The sequence below is a fragment of the Nanorana parkeri genome, unplaced genomic scaffold, assembly GCF_000935625.1.
Source record: "Nanorana parkeri isolate BGI_ZX_2015 unplaced genomic scaffold, ASM93562v1 scaffold1, whole genome shotgun sequence".
Lineage (NCBI taxonomy): Eukaryota > Metazoa > Chordata > Amphibia > Anura > Dicroglossidae > Nanorana > Nanorana parkeri.
In genome coordinates, this window is record NW_017306269.1 from 783,303 (window position 1) to 802,264 (window position 18,962).

The 18,962-nt window shown below is 39.1% G+C and overlaps 1 protein-coding gene across 1 annotated transcript in view; it reads left to right on the forward strand.

The window, feature by feature from the left end:
• Positions 1-18,962, forward strand: part of USH2A (usherin) — a 534,204-nt gene that overhangs the window by 23,804 nt on the left and 491,438 nt on the right. Inside the window, exons 6-9 of the mRNA XM_018556052.1 lie at positions 779-1,070; positions 4,169-4,353; positions 6,249-6,470; positions 8,220-8,313. Of these exons, the coding sequence (XP_018411554.1) occupies positions 779-1,070; positions 4,169-4,353; positions 6,249-6,470; positions 8,220-8,313 (793 nt within the window). The remainder of the gene's footprint in view (positions 1-778; positions 1,071-4,168; positions 4,354-6,248; positions 6,471-8,219; positions 8,314-18,962) is intronic.

Below are 18,962 nucleotides of genomic sequence, written 5' to 3' on the forward strand. Positions count from 1 at the left end.
TAAAAGAGAACTATGGCCTAACAATTCTCTTCAGGGTCACAGGGGGACATATACACAAAACTCAGTATATAGCGGTCTATTGCCTGCTAATTGCTAAGAGCGCAGAGCTACACCGCAGCTGCGATGGATCCCGACAATACTGTCGAGATCCACCCCGCTGGCTTTTTGACAGCTGTCTCTGCCTCTTCAGAGGCAGAGTGAGCTGTGTGCACCCCCTCCCGTGTATGTTCCTCCAGTCAGCGCTGGAGAAATGGAAAGGGGAGGGGGAAATCCCTGTGCGGAGCGGTGCCTGTTAGTCACCATGTTGGTAACCTCACACAAAGTAAAGACTTTCTTTGGCCAGATTCAGAATCTTTGCATTTTCATTTGCAAAGTGTTTTGAATTAATAAAAGTTGATATTATGCTTCCAACGTATCAGGTTACATACCTGATTACTGTTGCTTTCATTAATTGTGAGCGGCATTAGTATTTTTAAGTGCTTTTCTTGTACTAATGACCAGTCCTAACAATTATGGTAATTTACAGGGACAAAAAATTCCAGAATAAATCTTTTAAAATGGACCATTCCTGTAAAACAAAGACAGTTAGGAGCTATGTCACAGTTATTCCCTTGATTAGACCTCCTCCGTCTGAGCAGTATTCCATTTATGTCACCTCCAGGCACATGTGTTGTTTAGTTAAACCCTTGATTGATTTGTCTATTTTTACCTCAATGTCTTATCACTCACTTCTTTGCCAGATTTACAGGTTTGACAATCTTGCTTTGTTTTTCTAAAGAGAAATCTCTAATATATATTCTGGAAAATTTCCACTGATGGCCATTCAGCCAGAATGCCGGTGTCCCAGCAGCCACCCTCGTTTGGAGCCCATGTCTGGGAGGTATTGTCTTCCAAATGGAGTGGATGACTCGAGCAAGGATAAAGTTCTAAGGCTGAATCCAGATGCTCATCCTGTTCCTTACATGAATGATAATGATCTAAACACAACATGGATTTCTTCTCTACTATCTTCATCAGACATTGACAAGGGCATTACAATCATTGTGGATTTAGACAATGGACAATATCAGGTGACATTTTTATAAATATGTTGGTCTAAAACTCACTAGTGTCTATCACGCTGGCTTATAACTCTTCTTTGCCCAATTCCTGCACTCCCTTACCTCCTGAATCCACTGCCATAACCCCTTGAAGATCTGTTGTAAGTGTTGACTATCTGAGGAGTAATATGTATATGCAGTTTTATGTAGGTTATGTGTGTATCTTGGATGGCTTGCTCCTCATATCAAGAAGTGCCAGGTCTTTTTTAGCAGGATCCGGCAAGGGACTTAAGAAAACGTAATAAAGGGTTACTTACTCTGCCTGGTATAAGATAAAACTGTTACTTTGCCTACTATGGCCAAAGTACAAGTGCACTTTAATGCAACACAAAGGGCAGTTAAAATGCACAATTTTTATGAACTCTTAACAACTAATCAGATTTCGTGGTTTAAGGTCATTTTAATGATGATGAATTTTCATTGACTGTTGTGCTTTACCGGACTTTGCCCATTGTTCTTTACCTTATGGAATATGCCAGATGGAATACGTCAGTATATCTGTGAGATTTACAAGTATTTATGTAAGAGGGCACTTCAAAAAGCAAAGATTACCTGTACAATGACAGCAGAAAAATAAAGTAAACATTGTTTTCTGATTGGCTAACGTAAATTATTGCACTTTGTTCATAGGCTTAAGAGCCTGTAATGCCTGATGATAGAGTGAAGAGCCAATGTCTTACCTATTTTTGAAGGAAATTAATTTGATTATGGAGCTGCTGATGTTTGGAGGTTGCTGTAGACCCATCTGTCCCACGTGCGGCCCTTTCACAATGTATTACTTAGATAAATATCAAATGTGGCACAAGTAATCTTTTAAATGGGGTTTGTAGGAAGCACAAATGTGGAATCATTGACTTGTATAGGGGCAGTTACAGCAGTGGAGCAGTCTCAGTAACCTGTCTCCATGGCCTGAAGCATGTCCCCAGTCACCAGCAACTCCTATGGCATGTTTGCAATTATTAACCATCTCCTGTTGCGCATCTTCAGTCTGTGACAGTTTACTGTAGTATTACATTTACTGAATAATACGTGCAGCCCTTCTGGGATGTCAGGGACCCTACTTTCGACGACCTACAGTATATCAAGTAAGTTCATTACCACTGCTTTAGAAGCTAAAAGGTTGTTAATATGAATTTGTCCTCCCACTAAGAAAACTTCTAGCCAAATGCATATGGAGGACTTCACCATAGAGGTTTTCTCGGGTGACTCAGTCTATGGGCCTGAAAATGCCTTTCTGCCCACTTCGCCTGTCTTAGATTAGCAAAATGTGTCTCCTACCCAATAATCCTTTCAGTTTTGTCAGTAAAACAGGTGGTACGCAAAAAGAGCATTACACCTGGCAAAGCAGAATTCTACAATCTACAATGAAAAACAAACCCAGTTCTCAGACAAAAGCAATTTGGTCATGGAGCATGATTATAGCTTTTTATTAAGGATCTCTTTATCACCACAATTTGTATTTGGCTTAGATAGAGCTCTATACTGTTTACAGAGATGCTGAATACACACCTTGATTCAGCTTCTCTACTTCCCACCAAACCTTTCAAGAACAGATCATGCCTGGTTAAATGGGTGGGGCAGGCATTGTCTTAGTGTCAAACCCAGCTAAATTTGGTGGTTCTCAGGTGCATGAAGACACCTTAAAAGGTATTTGTGCCTCCTGTCCAGTCCCTTCATATGTGCCTGCTATGCAGCTACAAAGCAAAAATACTGCCTACTATTCCTCTTCTCTTAATCATACAAGTTATAGAAAATAAGACAAAGAACAAAACAAGTAATTTATATTTATTTATGTATGCTTATTAATTTATTTACAGGGGCCTATATGTTGACTGTGTATGTATTGTAGCTCAGCATCCATTTTATGGTTCCTGCAGATTAATAGCGTCCTTTAACTACTCTATCTTTAGACTCTCTTCTTCAGCCTACCATGTAGTGATTATGATGTATGCTTATAATTATCTTGACTAGTGCTCTTATAACTCTTAGCTAATTAGTGTCGCTGAGAGCTGCACAGACAAAGTCAACATTGGTTAAAGCTTGTTTCCCAGGAATACACTGCTTCATGAATCTATTCGTCTGTTTTTCTAGATCTTTTAAACAAATTATAACATATACTTGCTTTCGTACAAGAGGCTTTTGTTACGTACATAAATGACATAGCAAGCTGACAATATGTGCTAATATTTGAAGTGGAATGTCACCCAAAACTGATATATTGGTTTTGAATGGACATGGCAGGCTAATTACCTGCTGAGTTCTTATGACTCCTGTAGCTAGTAGCATTTAATAGTTGAGGTGTGATACCTCTATTCAAGCTGAGTGACCAAGGCTGCTTTGTAGGATTTTGGTGTTGAGTTGGATTCTCCAAAGGCTGACCTCTCCCTTAGAGCTGCCAAGATTTACAAGAAGCCTAAGATTGGTTGGACCCAACATCGTCTACCTAAAATGAAGATATCTGTTGCATGAACTTGCCAGTTAAACTATTAACTATATGGGCTCTTATACAATTTATAATGGAGAACATAGTTTTCAATGTGCTCTCCATTGAACACTAAAATGTTTACTCCATGCTACTCCTAAATTTTATGACTCATAAAATGCAGGGCACAGTTTGGAGCCCGGGAACACTCCATGACTGGCTCCATAGGAACTTTGAAAGGGAAAGAAGCCTCCCTAAAAGTGGATAACCTGATCAGTGGCAGGGGACTAGCTGATTCTAGAGGAAGCTAAATATTTTAAGCATCAAGGAGCATCATCCATTGTAAGTGATTTTATCAGCATTGGAAATAGTTTAAAAAAAAACTTCTTAGCCTTAATATCACTTTATTATGAGGGTTTGTTTTCAGGAGGAGAGTATAAACTCATTTTCATTTATGCTTAGCCAGCATGTGAACATACAATGAAGTGTGTCAAAATCCATTTGTATATTAGTGGTACTGTGTAATTCTAAAGCCTAGCAGACTTTTATTGGTTCACCACATTTGTTTGAGGGGATTCTGCAGTAATACTTTTTGGATAGCAAATACATTTGTTTCTAACTTTTGGCTGTGTTTCCTTTTTTTTAGGTTTTTTACATTACTTTGTGGTTTTATAGCCCATTGCCTAAAGCTTTAAGAATACAGAGGAAGAACCACAGGAGCTCAGCGTGGGAAGATTGGCAATATCTTGCGAGTGATTGTGGGGACTTTACCATGGAGAACAATGGCTTCTTACAGTATTCTGACTCTGTCAATTGTCTGCAAATTCCCAAGTATGTTGAAATGTTGAAAACTGGTAAACTGGGTAATGTGCTGTGAGTCAATAGCAGGGGGTGGTGCAATAGAATAATAGCCTTAGAGTAATGCATGTTTTAGCCAAAAAACTAGTCAACAATATAACTATCTCCAAAAGGAAGGTTATAACACTCCTGCAATCAAAAATACACTGTATGGCCAATGGCTTGCCTACACCTGACCATCTCACCTGCTATATGCCTAAAACTATGTGTATACCTCTGAGGAGTACTGTTAATGCTACAGCATAAAAGGAAAGTTTAGGTAAGGCTCTTTGGAATTAATTGGAAAACTAATTATGAGACAGGTGTTCTTGGCCTGCATCAGTACCTGAACTCGCAAATGGCCTACATGGGCTCAAATTCCCACAGCATTAGAAGAGTGGAAGCTGTTACTTACAAAAAGAAGGCCACACTCTATATTAATATGCATGGATTTGGAATGTGATGTCCAACAAGCTGATATAGGTATAAGGGTCAGGTGTTCACAAACACTTGGTTATATACTGTATATCCCCCACCACAACAAAAACATCTGCCCAGGATAGGGGTCTATAGATCATTATGTAGTGCAGGTCGCGCTCACTACACCAGAGAGCAGGATGGTATACATAGGCATGATTAGATTTAAAATAATGGCAAGTTAAGAAGAAAATTGTTGGTAGAGACATTTAGTATTGCCATTAAAAGAAAATGTTAGAGATCACATACATATAACAAAAGAGATTGCTGCCATATTGCTAAAGAGTGTCAGAGACCACTGACATTTAATTACTGCAGCTATTATATTGGAGACACCTGAACTACCAACATTGAACTAGCATGTCTTCTGTTTCCAGAAGGCACCCAAAGAGATTGCTGCCATATTGTTAAAGGCTGTCAGAGACCACTGACATTACATTACTGCTGCTATTACATTGGAGGCGTCTAAAATGCCAACGTGGAACTCTGTTCCCAAAACGCACCACAGTCTGCAGACAGCAACCCGGCACTCTCTAGGACACATCCTGGATCTGTAAGATGTCAGGATTCTGTTAAAATCCTGGCACAGTCCCCAGGACAGGTGGGGGGTATGGCAAAATTAAGTAAATAATGCTAAATTACAAGGCATATGGTCAGCAAATCATAAATATGCCCTTTTCAACAATCTGTGCCTATCTGCTCAACATTGTCCTTTAATTATACATAGAACCCTTTCCGAATATATTATAGTTTCTCTATAAATAACGGTTTGTTTATTTAACTCAAAAAGGTTTTAAAGCGTGCGATTGAAGTAGCAGTAAAGGAGATAACAGCAAACCCATTAAATTAAAACCAGTATAAAATAACACTACTCTTTCTGTCTGCAGTTGCTCTCACACAAAACATCACAACATTCTCCATGGGTTGTTGCTTTAAGCACTGACATTATTTTATGTGTGTGATAACACTCTCTGAGTTAAAAGTCCTTTTTTGCTCAAGTTATGAACACTCAGTCCCCACTGCATTCCAAATCCAAATAAACTGCTTAGTGTTCAATTTATTCATTAGGGGGATGTCCGTAAAGAAGTTGGTAATGACAAAACCCGGGTTGGGATTTGTCCAGGATATTTTATATGTATTTTACAACACACATGTCCTTTTAAGATGTTGTAAGTGCAATCAATTAATTGATGATGATAATTGAGATGAGTAGTGGGGCTGTTTTATATTTATGTATCTACTTGCTTCTACAAAGGTGGTTAGGTATTGAAGATTATGTTCAAAAGAAGCTAGTAGTAGTTTGTCACATTTGGCTAGACTTCTTGTGTAATATTGAATGACGTACCGCCATTAATCTGTCACACCGCCACACATAATTCTGTCTTTTTTTTTTGCTCTTTTGCACTGTATAGGGATACACCTTATTCACGAGGAAACCTGACCCTGAGTCTTCTCACCCCGGAACCAAACCATCGACCTGGCTACAATGATTTTCACAGCACCACTGAACTCCAAGAGTTTGTGAAAGCTTCTCTAGTGAGGATTCAGCTGATTGGTCAATATTATACAACAGAGTCTACCGGCAGCATCCGACATCGGTACTATGGAATAGGTGAAATCACCATTAGCGGAAGGTAGGAGAGAAAATAGAAAAATTCTAAAACCATTATAAGTTTACCTTTAGGACACAATGGAGAAAGGCTAGAACCCCTGTAAGATTTTCTTCTGTTTTCTGTGTCCCAGTAGAAGCAGATTCCCATTAGCTTGTGTCCCGGTGGTAGAGCTCACTGGACAGAAAATGAAGGGAAATTTCACCTATGGACAGACACCAATGAAATGTTTTCTTGCGTTCGACAGGGTTAGATCCTATGCCAACTTTTAAATTGCTCCCTGTGACTCTTCACTTCTTGTCCCTGTTTATGTCAGAGGGTAAAAAGTGAGAGGAAATTTCTCTTCAGTAAAACCTAAAGCTTCCCTAGTGAGGATTCAGCTGACTGGTCAATATTATACAACAGGGACTGAAAAGTCTACCGGCAGCATCTGACATCGCTATTATGGAATAGGTGAAATTACCATTAGCGAAAGCTAAGAGAGAAAATAGAAAAAGAAAACAATATAAATGAAAAATCATTAGATTCATTTACATGTGTTTAGAAATTTCCTCTAAAGGCAGATTTGACACTAATAGTATGAATGAGGCCTTAGGGCTTGAATATAGGTTAACTCTACATAGGTTAATGCTACGCTGAAGCCCATAGGGGTGAAATGTGTGAGTGATAAGTATGATCTTGTGTGATCTTTGTTGAGATCGGGAAAGTTAAGTGAGATTGGATTCAGTGTGTGGGTACCGTCTTTATATACTGTGTGTAGTTTGAGATGAGCTTGGAAGCCATGTGTGGCTTGAAGGGCATGATACTTTCGGCAAGCTTTGTAGTAATATTTCTAGCTGTTCCCTATAAGAAAGTCAATCTTTACTCCAGACATGTATAAAGCATTGACAATTTATACATTAAACATTCTCACCAGTTCCCACCCTCAAGGAGCTTGCAATCTAAGGTCCCTACTTCACATGTGTACATACACACTAAGGCCAATTTACCAACCAGCATGTCTTTGTAAAACCTGAAAAAAATCCATACAAGCACTGGGAGAACATGCAAATACCATGCACATTCCACCCTTACTGGGATTCAAACCAAGGATCCCAGTGCTGCAAGGTAGAAGTACTAAACACCAAGGGGGTTGATTTACTAACCTTATAAACACGCCACAAACAAGTATACACCTCTGTAGTGTGTTCCCTCCCAGCATGATCTATTGGTGGAATCTAGACACCTTTGTAGTGTGTACACACCCAGCAGGTGTGTTGTGCAAAGCCCTGCATGAATTGCAAGGTGATGTTGTGTAAATTAGCTCTACATTGTGTTGCTTGCGTTGATGAATGCAGGAATGTAAATGCATGAGCTAACCATTTTTGTCTAAACTGTGAAGCAGCATTATATATGCATCATGTGCATGATTTTTCCATATATGGCATTAGTGGAAATATGCTTTTAGAGACTTTTTGGTTGATAAATATGTTTTGCTGTGTAAAAATCACACGCACCTAGTGCGTGCATGTGTTTAGGTTAGTAAATCACCCCCCAAGCCTCAGTGCTGCCACTTTAGTGCACCAGCAATGTTGACTCCTCATTCTCTGTTATGAAATATAGGATTTCCCATCAGAGCTCTAAATGAAGCCAGAATTAATTTTTTGACAGTGACCCAAATATTGGTTTTAAATGTGTTAAACCTACAAGAGTCATGGAAGATTTACTTTTTCTTACCATGTACAAGTGTAGTAAAAATCACTACTATGCTAGCCCATCTATTTTTCATTGTAGGTGCAATTGCCATGGACATGCTAATGGTTGTGATATGAGTGTTTCACCATACAAGTGCCTCTGTGATGTCAACAGTTACACCGATGGAAACAATGTAAGCTTCATGCTTTACTTTCTTGATTAATGTACTTATAACTGCTTTGATGCTCTGGTATAAATGTTGCTCTTAACTTCAACATTACTCCCACAGCTATGTAGTTTTAAGAAACTGATCTAAAAGAGGAACTTTACCCATATCTTTGAAATTACAATAAAGACACCTTTACAAATGTTTAGTAATGACAATCTACAAAAATATACTTTTGTATAATTGCAGGCTTTGTATTCTTTGCATACCTTATTTTTCTTTTCCTCACCCATTCATCTCACAGTGACCATTTTAACTAACGTTTAATATAATGTACATCCCTTTTGTTTTCTGGAACTCTGGCACATGTGACTAGGACATGTGACCATTCACATCATCTCAGGGGAGGAAAATGCCTTTCCCTGAGATCTCATGAGATTACAGATGAGATTTCCCAGCAATGCTCTGCTGATGTAATCTTTCCAGTGTGCAATATTTGAGCACAGATTACATCACTAATGGCCAAGAAGACCAGGAAGTGGTAAAATAGTAACTGTAAGCAAAAGAAAAATATGTTTGTTTAACTAATGAATGTAAGATGATTTCATATCAGCACGCAGAGCTGCATGCTGAGGTGATCTTTAGTGAAAGGGGGTAAAGGTCCAATTTAACTCTGCATGAAAGAACAAATATTCCTGGTCAGCTGGTGATATGAGTTGTGCTGTAAGCACAGGGAAAGGAACAGTATCTAAAGGGAAACCTTTAAAGAGTAAAATACCCATACTGGCATTTGTGAACTTTAGTTTTAATACGTTTCTGAGACACTGAACTTGGACAAACATGTAGCAAGCAAAAGCCAGAAGGAAGTCCAGAAGTCCAAATCTGCGTGACTGTTTTGGGTTTGTTGGCTTAAATAATTTAAGCCAACCGGTTCACATGACAGCCAGGCAACTAGCATTATCAGGAAAAAAGGGCAGCAAGGGCAGCCCCCCATGTTTTTCTCCATTTGTGTGCAGTCTTAAGGTACTCAAATATTAGAGCTCCAGAATACTCTCCCACAAAGAGACTGCAGCTCAAATGTGGACCAGACAGAAAGTTAGCAACTATCCAAATTATATTGAAATGAATATTTACATCAATTATATACAGCGCATTTTAAGGCATTTTTTAAGCAGGATCTTCTTTATACCTTTAGTTTGAAGAGACAAAATTTGGAAAACACCCCTGAGATGTACTAATCTATTTAAAATAAAAACATTGCAAAAATTCTGCACTCCCTATCACCGACTGTGGTCAGATATTAAAGAAATATCCCCAACTGCTGTTTAAAATAAAAATCATGTGAAAAAACAAAATACAGCACTCTGATTCCCCTTCAGACTAGATTCACATAACATGTGATGCATTTAGCATGCGTTGACTTGCATTACACATACTTGAGTTGACATGCTTTTTATTTAATGCCAATGCATTTTTTCCACATTTTTTCCAAGAAGCCAATACTTTACTTTGGTTATCTTTGGTGTGGTTATGCTGCAGCATGCTATAAAGCATTGCAGTGCTTTGTGCTGCATTTTAATGCAAAATGTTGCATTTTCACCAAGTACATATCAGCACAGCACGTGGGTGTTAAATGTGCCTACTGGAAACAAAAAGTGTCAGAATATAATTTTGCTGGGCGTGCATTGAGTCCTTAGAAACAACAAACATTATCCAATTAGAATTTCTAATTAAACAAATGTCACTGTAACAAGAATAGGCAAGGGAACAGTGTCTCTTTAACATTGCAGACTATATGAGGTTTTAGTGATCTACTGGAAACAGACCTTACATGGTCCACCTAATCTATGTGAGCCCCACGCACATCATTAATAACTGATGGAATACAAAATTCAAAATCAAGAATGTTTAAATATACTTACCTCCTCCCGGGTTTTGCCTGCAGTGCCAAGGCACTACTATACTGTGCTGTAGCATCATCTAACAAGGTTTGATCTACACTGCATTCCCTGGGATCATGTCAGAAGGAGTGGGATGTCACTCCCTGCAGTACATAATCAGTGGTTAAAAGTATAAATATTTCCTAATAAAGAAATATTGTTATATAAAAAAAGTATAAATATTTACTTTTTTCCCTACAGGGAATTTTTTTTAACTACTTGACTATTATTGATGGGGAAGGGGGGCTGATATTTTAAGTGGACCTTACATTGTACTACATGCTCTGCTTTAAAGCCATTGTTGGGGCACTTGCAACATGGAGTAAGCTTGGTGTTCAAATACAAGCATCGGTTCCACAGTCTCTCTTACCTTAGCAGTGACCAGCTTTAAATGCATCCTTTGGAGTCACAAGTGAAGCATGTGGTTGGATGCCAGTTTTCTCAGGAGAGCAGCATAGGCGAGATAAATGGACCAGGTGTATCTAACTGACAAGATGCGCCCTACATTTAGCTATTTTTAAGCATAACTAGAAGAGTAATTTTATTTCATTTGCAAAATTGTCATATAATGTTCCCATCCTTCTAAGAAATTTGACATCACAACCAATTGAGAAGAGAAGATAAGAGGAAAACCCAAGACCCTCGATACCAAGGAAATAGGGTTTTCCAGTAACGAAACTGTATAACTGCTCTCGGATTTTCAATAACACCTTTTATCGCATTTATCTAGAATAAATTAAAATTTCCCAGATAACCAGTGCTCACTGCAGCTATAAATTTTTTCACTGCTTCTCAACTATAAAAATAATCTATTGCCAGCTTGATAAAAAATAAGTAGGTTTCCAATCTTTCATTAACTCAACCTGCAATACCTTCGTGGGTATAACAAGCAAATTGTTTTATTGTTACATTAAATTTTAATATTTTGCTTTCAGTGTCTTCTTTCTTGGGAAGCAAATTAAATAAATCGTTTGATATAAAGACATATCTTTTTAAGACTCAGAAAATTGGTTAATCGTTTAAACACTGCGGCCTCCTGTTGCTAATATTTTTCATGCCTTTTAGATATATCCGCCGGCAGGTATATCTTGTTTTGCAGGCGGCCAGGTTAGTGTTGTTTCTTATCTTGCTCTTCTTTTATGTCTTCTTATAATATAATTATCAGGACGGCACATTACGCTGCAAATTTGTATTGACCAAATTTTCGTACGAAGGAAAATTATTTATTATTAATACTCCAACTACAAAGTCATCACATATTCATTTCCTCCAAATCATTTATTATATTTTTGTCTGGGATAAAACAGTAAATTCATATGGTGCAACGTAAAGGACAAAAACATTAATACTGCATGAAGCTGAAGATCAAAATGTGTTTTTCCCCCTTTAAATAGATAGAATTAAATGATTTCATTCATTCCACATTTTTAAAATTGTCTCTTGTTAATTTATTTGCTTGGTACATGTGAGCAGATAAAGGTCAATTATTGAAATTATTCAGTTCAAGTATTTCCAGCGAAGGATCCCGTTGATGATACAACACTGCAGCATTGAAAGACATTTTAGACAATTGTGTGCTTACAACCTTGAGGCAACAGTATGGGAAAACACTTTCCTGTTCCTCCATGACTGTGCCCTTGTGCACAAAGCCAGCTCCAAAAAGACAAGATCTGATAAGCTTGGTGTGGAGGAATTCAAGTGACCTGCACAAAACCCTGACCTTAATCCTGTTGAACATCTTTGGGATAAACTGGACCAATGAACATGAGTCAGGGCTTCTAGTCCATTAGTGCCTGGCCTGATTCATTTTTATACATTATTTTGTTAATTATAGCAAAATTGAGAGCATCTATAATGTAGCTTAAAGTGACACTAAACTCATAACTAAAAATGCATTCAAGTATCCTAACTATTAACAAAAATGTACAGTATCTTATTTGCATATCACTCGGCTGTAGATCCTTAAATCATCTCTGAATTCCACCTGACAATGTCTTTCCTTTTTAGGGTGGCTACTTTTGTTCCCCATGGTCCCTGTGTGTGTTGTAAAAAAGCAGCCACCGCAAGCTTGCTCCCATGATGGACTACAATCTCAGTACAAATTAGTAAACTAAACATGAGATTGTAGTCCATCATAGGAGCGAGCTTGGAGAGGGGGCTACTTTTTCAGCACACACAGGGACCATGGGGAACAAAAGTTGCCACCCTCCAGAAGGAAGGACAGTGTCAGTGCCAATTCAGAGATGATTTGAGGATCTACAGCTGAGTGAAACACAAATAAGGTCAGTATTGTTAACAGATAAGTTACTTGAATGCATTTTTCAGATTTAAAGGAGAACTATGAGGTGAGTGAAAATTACTCATAGTTCCAGCCGACATTTGACAATTAGCCAGTTGACATCCGCGGTGTTAAACCCCCTTCCCATCCAGGCCATTTTTCAGTATTCAGCGCTGCGGTACTTTAACTGACATTTATTCCGTCATGCAGCGCTGTACTGAAATGAATTTTATACCCTTTTTTGGGGACAGATAGAGCTTTCTTTTGGTGGTATTTATTCACCACTGGGGGTTTTATTTTTTTACTATATTAAGGAAAAATTACCGAAATTTTTTTTAAAAAAACAGTTTCCCCTATATTAAATGATAAAACATTTATTATTACCCAATTTTTTGGTAAAATATAAAAGATGGGGTCACGTCGGGTAAAAAGACACTAAACATGTCAAGCCTTAAAATTGCGTGCGCGCGCGAAACCTCAAAAAACGATAATACCCAAAATTGGCCCTAGGCGACGCTTTAAAAGCTGTTACCGCTCATCAGTTTAGTGTTATCAGTGATTGATGGCCCTAAAATGATTGCTCTCACTGCGACGTTCGCGGCGATATGTAACATGTGTAGCGCAATTGTAATTTTTGTTCGCTGGGGCACCGGACGCGTATTTATAGGCGCGTAAACGTGGGGGTGGGGGAGTTAAACATAAACATTTTGGGGGACCATGACTGTTAGTCACGGCTTCATGCAGGGATTCCCCCCCTCCCCGCTCCGATCCTCCAGAGCTGACTGGAGGAACGGACGGGGGAGGGGGCAGGTACAGCTGGTTCTGCCTCTACATAGGCAGAGCCCGCTGTCACTCACGCAGCTGGGTGGATCTCGACAGTAGTGTCAGGATCCGTCCAGGCTGCGGCAGTCTCAGTATACCGAGAGCTATAGCTTGCGATATACTGAGCTTTGGGTCACAGGAGGACGCTAGTTTATGTCCTCCCGTGACCCTTAAGAGAACTATGGGGAAAAACAATTACCCCACAGTTCTCTTTTAACTCCTGAGCTTAGTGTCACTTTAATATCCTAAAGGATCAAAATGGGTTTTGTCACTAAAACAACATTGTGGTCTTTTCCAATAATCCCTGTACTTGTGGTTGCAGTTTTACTTGCTGAGGGTGATGCACAAAAGGCTCTGGTACAGAATTATAAATTTAGCATGGCCAAACCACTGGAGTATTTCTCTGTTAAAATATGTCCACATGTTCTAAGTAAAAAAAACAAACTTTAATTTAAAAAAATCTATGGCCTAGCTTTTCTTTGCCATAGTTCCCTTCAGGGTCACAGGAGGGCATATACTAATGCAAAACATATAGGAGGACATATACTTATACAAAACTCAGTATATAGCAAGCTATTATCTGCTATATGCTGAGAGTGCAGAGCCGTGCCGCAGCCAGGACGGATCCTGACAATACTGTCAAGATCCACCCCGCTGGCTGATTGACAGCTGGTGTTTCCCGCACCCCTACCGGTGTCTGTTTCTCCAGTTAGTGCTGAAGGATCGGAAAGGGGATGGGGGAAACCCTGTGGGGAGCGGTGACTGACAGTCACCGCTCTGTGCAGGGAGAGGATCGGGAGGTCAGCGAGTGGTGGTATATGTTTACTGAATTCCTGATCAATAGAGCTGACTTGTGAGAACTTCAGTGTCACAGGTCGGCTTTAATTATAGGGATGAGTGTTTTTCACTCACCCCATAATGCTCCTTTAAAAAAATTCATTATAGAGCACGCAATTACTGACATCCTTTTGAAAATCCTAGTTGACCAGCATTCATGCTGATGCCTTCACTTTGGTACTTAGATTTATACATGATGTCTGCAAGCTTTCTTTTTTTTTTTTTTAAGTGTAACATGCAAAATACAACAAACAATTATCAATTATCTTCCTCTGATCTGGCTACAGGAAAGTGAAAGTTAGTTTCTGTGGTTTTATTTCCCTGGGACTTTCTAGCTTTTTATGAAATCACCCTATAAGTCTTTAAAATCTTAATTGTTTTATTATCGAAAACCAAAAATGTCTTACTCTGGAGGTTTACTACTACAGGACATTTTTTTCTGCAGATATTTGTCACAAGCAGTCATTAAATTCAAGTAGAGGAACAGTCCCACAATGCAACCTGCGTTAAATTCAATGGCTTTTAACATATAGGCGCCTCTCTCCAGTATTAATGATTTTAATATAGGATGCTTTAGAATGTGATATGTCTTCTGGACTGAAAGCTGTAAAATAGGATGGAGTGAAAAGTTGGAGAAAATTCATAATGCTCTAATAGTCTTTTTTTCTTCTCTGTGTCTCAATGAGATCATTTCAGATGATCAATTCTATGTACAGAATTTGGCCCCTTTATGTACTTAAACCCATACACTGAAGTCTCAGATAAGCTCTAAATGTAATTTTATAAGTCATATTTAATCAGATGCTTTTATTAAAATAATCCTGTCATTAAGGTCCTTGTTCAGGCAGTTCCTGTGAGGTGACAGCATTTTGTCTCTGTCTCCCAAATGTGCTCCTCTGTTGTCACCCTGTCAGAAGGGCTACCAATGGAGACCAAATCACAAAAGGCCTTATACCACAGACATAGTCCACTGTTATCACCACCAGGGAACCTGCGTCGAAAAATGCCATCCACCTTTTGCTGGAGTGCATGTAGCTGGGAGGTAACTTTAAAGAGATCAGCAGTGGCGGGATACAACATAGAATTTAAAAAAAGCAGAAAGCAAGTATTTTATTTGAAAAAGAAATAGCAATTGATCATGATAAACAGTGCTTGAGCAAATACATGTCATTTAGTTAGGGTTTGCATCTATTTTAAAAGAAAACAGACACCAAGTGTACTCTTGACAGAAGTCTGAATCGCATAAGCGGTGCTGCCTGCTCCTGCTCACTAATATCCCATAGACCATAATTGCACATGCCTGTTCTGCAGGAGCATTGTCTCACTTAATTGCATGGGTCATTGCTCTGCAGACATGGCCTTTAGAATGTTACTGTCTGGGCTGTGGGCCACAGCCATCAGAAGAGCTAAGAATTGACCTCTATACATTATGGATTGAGTAGAGAATGGTTAAACCCCTGTTAAAAAAAAATGTGTCCCACTAGGAAAATGTTTCATTCATTTTCTGTTCTGTAGACACAATAGGAAGTGACAGATGATATTTCCAAAGTGGGACAGTTGTCACCAGAACATTGGAAGATTTTTCTTTATCCAATTCTTGTGAATGCTCAAAATGTTAGATTTTCCTTACACATTCAGTCCCAGAAAGTCTCCTTAACTGGAGTATAGATAACAATAAAAATCTCACGAGGATTCTAACTAGGGATGCACCAATACTTTTCGAGTACCAGTGCCGATACTTGGAATTTTCAAGAGAACTACCAGGGATGCAGCGGTTGCAGCTGGGACCTGGCTCTGGTGCTCCACCACTGTCCTGAAATCATTTATCTGTATTGTTTTAGAAAAACTGTCACATGACAATAAACAAAAATGTATCAGTACTCGTACTTGTAAGTACTTGGGCAAGTATCAGTACTTGTACTCGCAAAAATGGTATCGGTGCATCCCAATATTTATATTTATTTCAAAAAATCATACATTGATACAGAGATGCACAAATCCCAGGAGCTCTGTGTGATCCTTACAAATGACAGCTGCCTCCTAACTTTTGATTTTTTCTCTAGTCTAGTCTTGGAGCTCGAAAAGTATCTGTACTTGTACTTGTACCGAGTACTGTACTTGGTATCGGTGCATCCCTAGAACAACCACACTATCCAAGGCTGTTTTGTCATTTGGCTTTAGATATACCTTAATATACTTCTTCCTATATACTGTATGTGTGGGAGGTGAAATCAGTCAGGGATCATGTGTTTCAGAAATGACTTTAGGAGGCTTTACATATATTGCAAATGTATATAACAATAGTGAACATTACAGCCAAGTAAGTGGACTGGAACATCTCATCGTGGCCTATTCTGAAGTTCTGCTGAAGTTCCTCCTGATGTCTTGGGTAATTGCAACCAAGTTGCACTGTGTGCATGGGCTAATTTAGTGAAATGGTGGAAGCCACAAAGAACCATCGTTTAGAAGAGTTAGAGCAATTAAAGACTCATTTTCATGGTTTCTATAAGTTGAAGCACTCTTCACTGCCCACTCCTCACTGTGCTTTCATTTTACCAGTTATTCATAAAATGCAGGCCTTGGTGTAAACAGTGCATGGAGTTATCTCTGCATAATGCTGCAAAGAGCACTCCATGATGTTGTAGAGGGAAGTCACTTGACTTTAGTAGGTCACACAACCAGACTTTCCTCCCCTAATTTTTTCCCCCCATGTATTCAATCATTTATTCATTTATATGCTAAAGCAAGTAGAGCATAAAGAACATTTATAAAGCACATCTCTTATTTAGACAATGGATGCAGATGTATGGCCATGAAAAAACCATCCTGCTATTTTTTCTCTATCAGCCATAACACAGGTACAACAAGGGAGAAGGGCTTAGTTGGAAGAGAAGAGGCTAAGTAAAGGACTGCAGCACATTTATGAAGTATCAGGTGACATGCATTTTATTTATTAGGAAAGTAAAAATTAAGTTTTTTTTTTTTTAATGGTGCAATGGGCTTTAAATTAGCCCTTAGGGTTATGGACACTGTTTTCAACTATCCTGACTTTGCTCTTGTTCCCAAGAATGCCCTCATTACTGTTATTGGTTTATGCATTATTCTCACAGAAAAAAGAACAGACAGTGGGAAAAAAACTAAAATAAAAAATTTTAAGCAACACAAATAAAAATCAAATACACGTATAGAAAAAATAACATAAATACAAAGAACACTACATGAAATATTCTAAACTACTCTAAATCCCACTCTCCTCCAAAACAAAACACACACCCTCTAAACAAATCCTGCCCAAGCAGCTAAATGAGCCAAATTAAGAGTTGGTGCTTCTATGAAATTTCAGCAATATTGGTCATTTTGTGTCAAAATCAGGTTTGTGGAAATTACTCCATTCATCCATTTGTCAATGGAGCTTACCAAAAAAGCATGCCAAAGTAGTATAATCCTTAAGGATGCAATGGAGATTGGTTGTAAGTTTTTCAGAATATTACACTGGCCTGGGCCGTTAGCGTGTTCATATAATGACCACATCTGTCTTATATGGGCTCTACCTGATCGAGTCATTTGCCTAGATCGATCCTAAAGTGCATCTAAACTGAGAACAAAAATGTAATATATTGGCCATATTAGTTTATTTTTCCAGGTTAAAGGAGAACTATGAGGTGAGTGCTTTTCACTCACCTCATAGTTCTAGCCGACCTGTGACAATGAGACTGTCACAGGTCGGCTCAGTAGATCGGGAGGTGAGCGAACAAATACCGGCGTTCGCTCACCTCTCGATCCTGTCACAGCTCTCTGCTGTGACAGGGGAGGGGCTGGATTCCTCCCTCCCCGCTCCGATCCGCCAGCGCTGACTGGTGGATCGGACGGGGGAGGGGGCGGGTACAGCTGTCTCTGCCTCTAGATAGGCAAAGACAGCTGCCACTCACGCAGCTGGGCAGATCCAGACATAATTGTTGGGATCCGCTTCAGCTGTGGCATCTCAGTATACTGCGAGAAGTAGCTCGCTGTATACTGTGGCGTCTCAGTATACCGTGAGCTGTAGCTCGCGCTATACTGAGCTTAGGGTGACGGGAGGACACTAGTTTGTGTCCTCCCGTTACCCTAAGGAGAACTATGGGGAAAAGCCTTAACCCCATAGTTCTCCTTTAAATACATGTTTTTCAAGTACAGAAAAATAAGTTTATTGAAAATGGCGAAGCACATGATTGGGTATTCTTTGAAAGTGACATCTAACCTCATTCACTAAAAGAAACTTCCCTAGCAAAATGAACATCTTATTTGCCATTAACAAATCAACACCATTGTGTCCTTGTGTCCCATCGTGACATCTATCGTGTGTCCAGGAACAGTTATCTATTCCTAACCGCAAGAAATCATATCACATACGATTATATGCAGAGTGCTGGCGGACTGCCACTTTCAAATAAAGCCACTGTCAGCCGATCATTAACTTGAATGTGTGACAGCGGACGCTTCCAAATGGCATATTTGGGATTCCTGATGCAGGATTTCATGGGTTCCTGCCGCAGGAATCACTAAATGCACATTCACACTGTAGTGTGAGTGAAGCCTAATTGTATAGTGCCATCCATGTATTTAAATAAAGCCTAAACTAATGTACATCACGGAGCTAGCCTAGTCTCCAATCTCCATGACATTAATCTCATCACGGTAGGCTCCAACTTGCAGGCCCAATCTCCTTCCGCAACTCCTGTCTTTAAAACCCATTTGTATTCACGGCCTCTCTTGAAATTGATTGCCAATGCATTGGTAAGGCTTTGTAAATTGAACAGAGA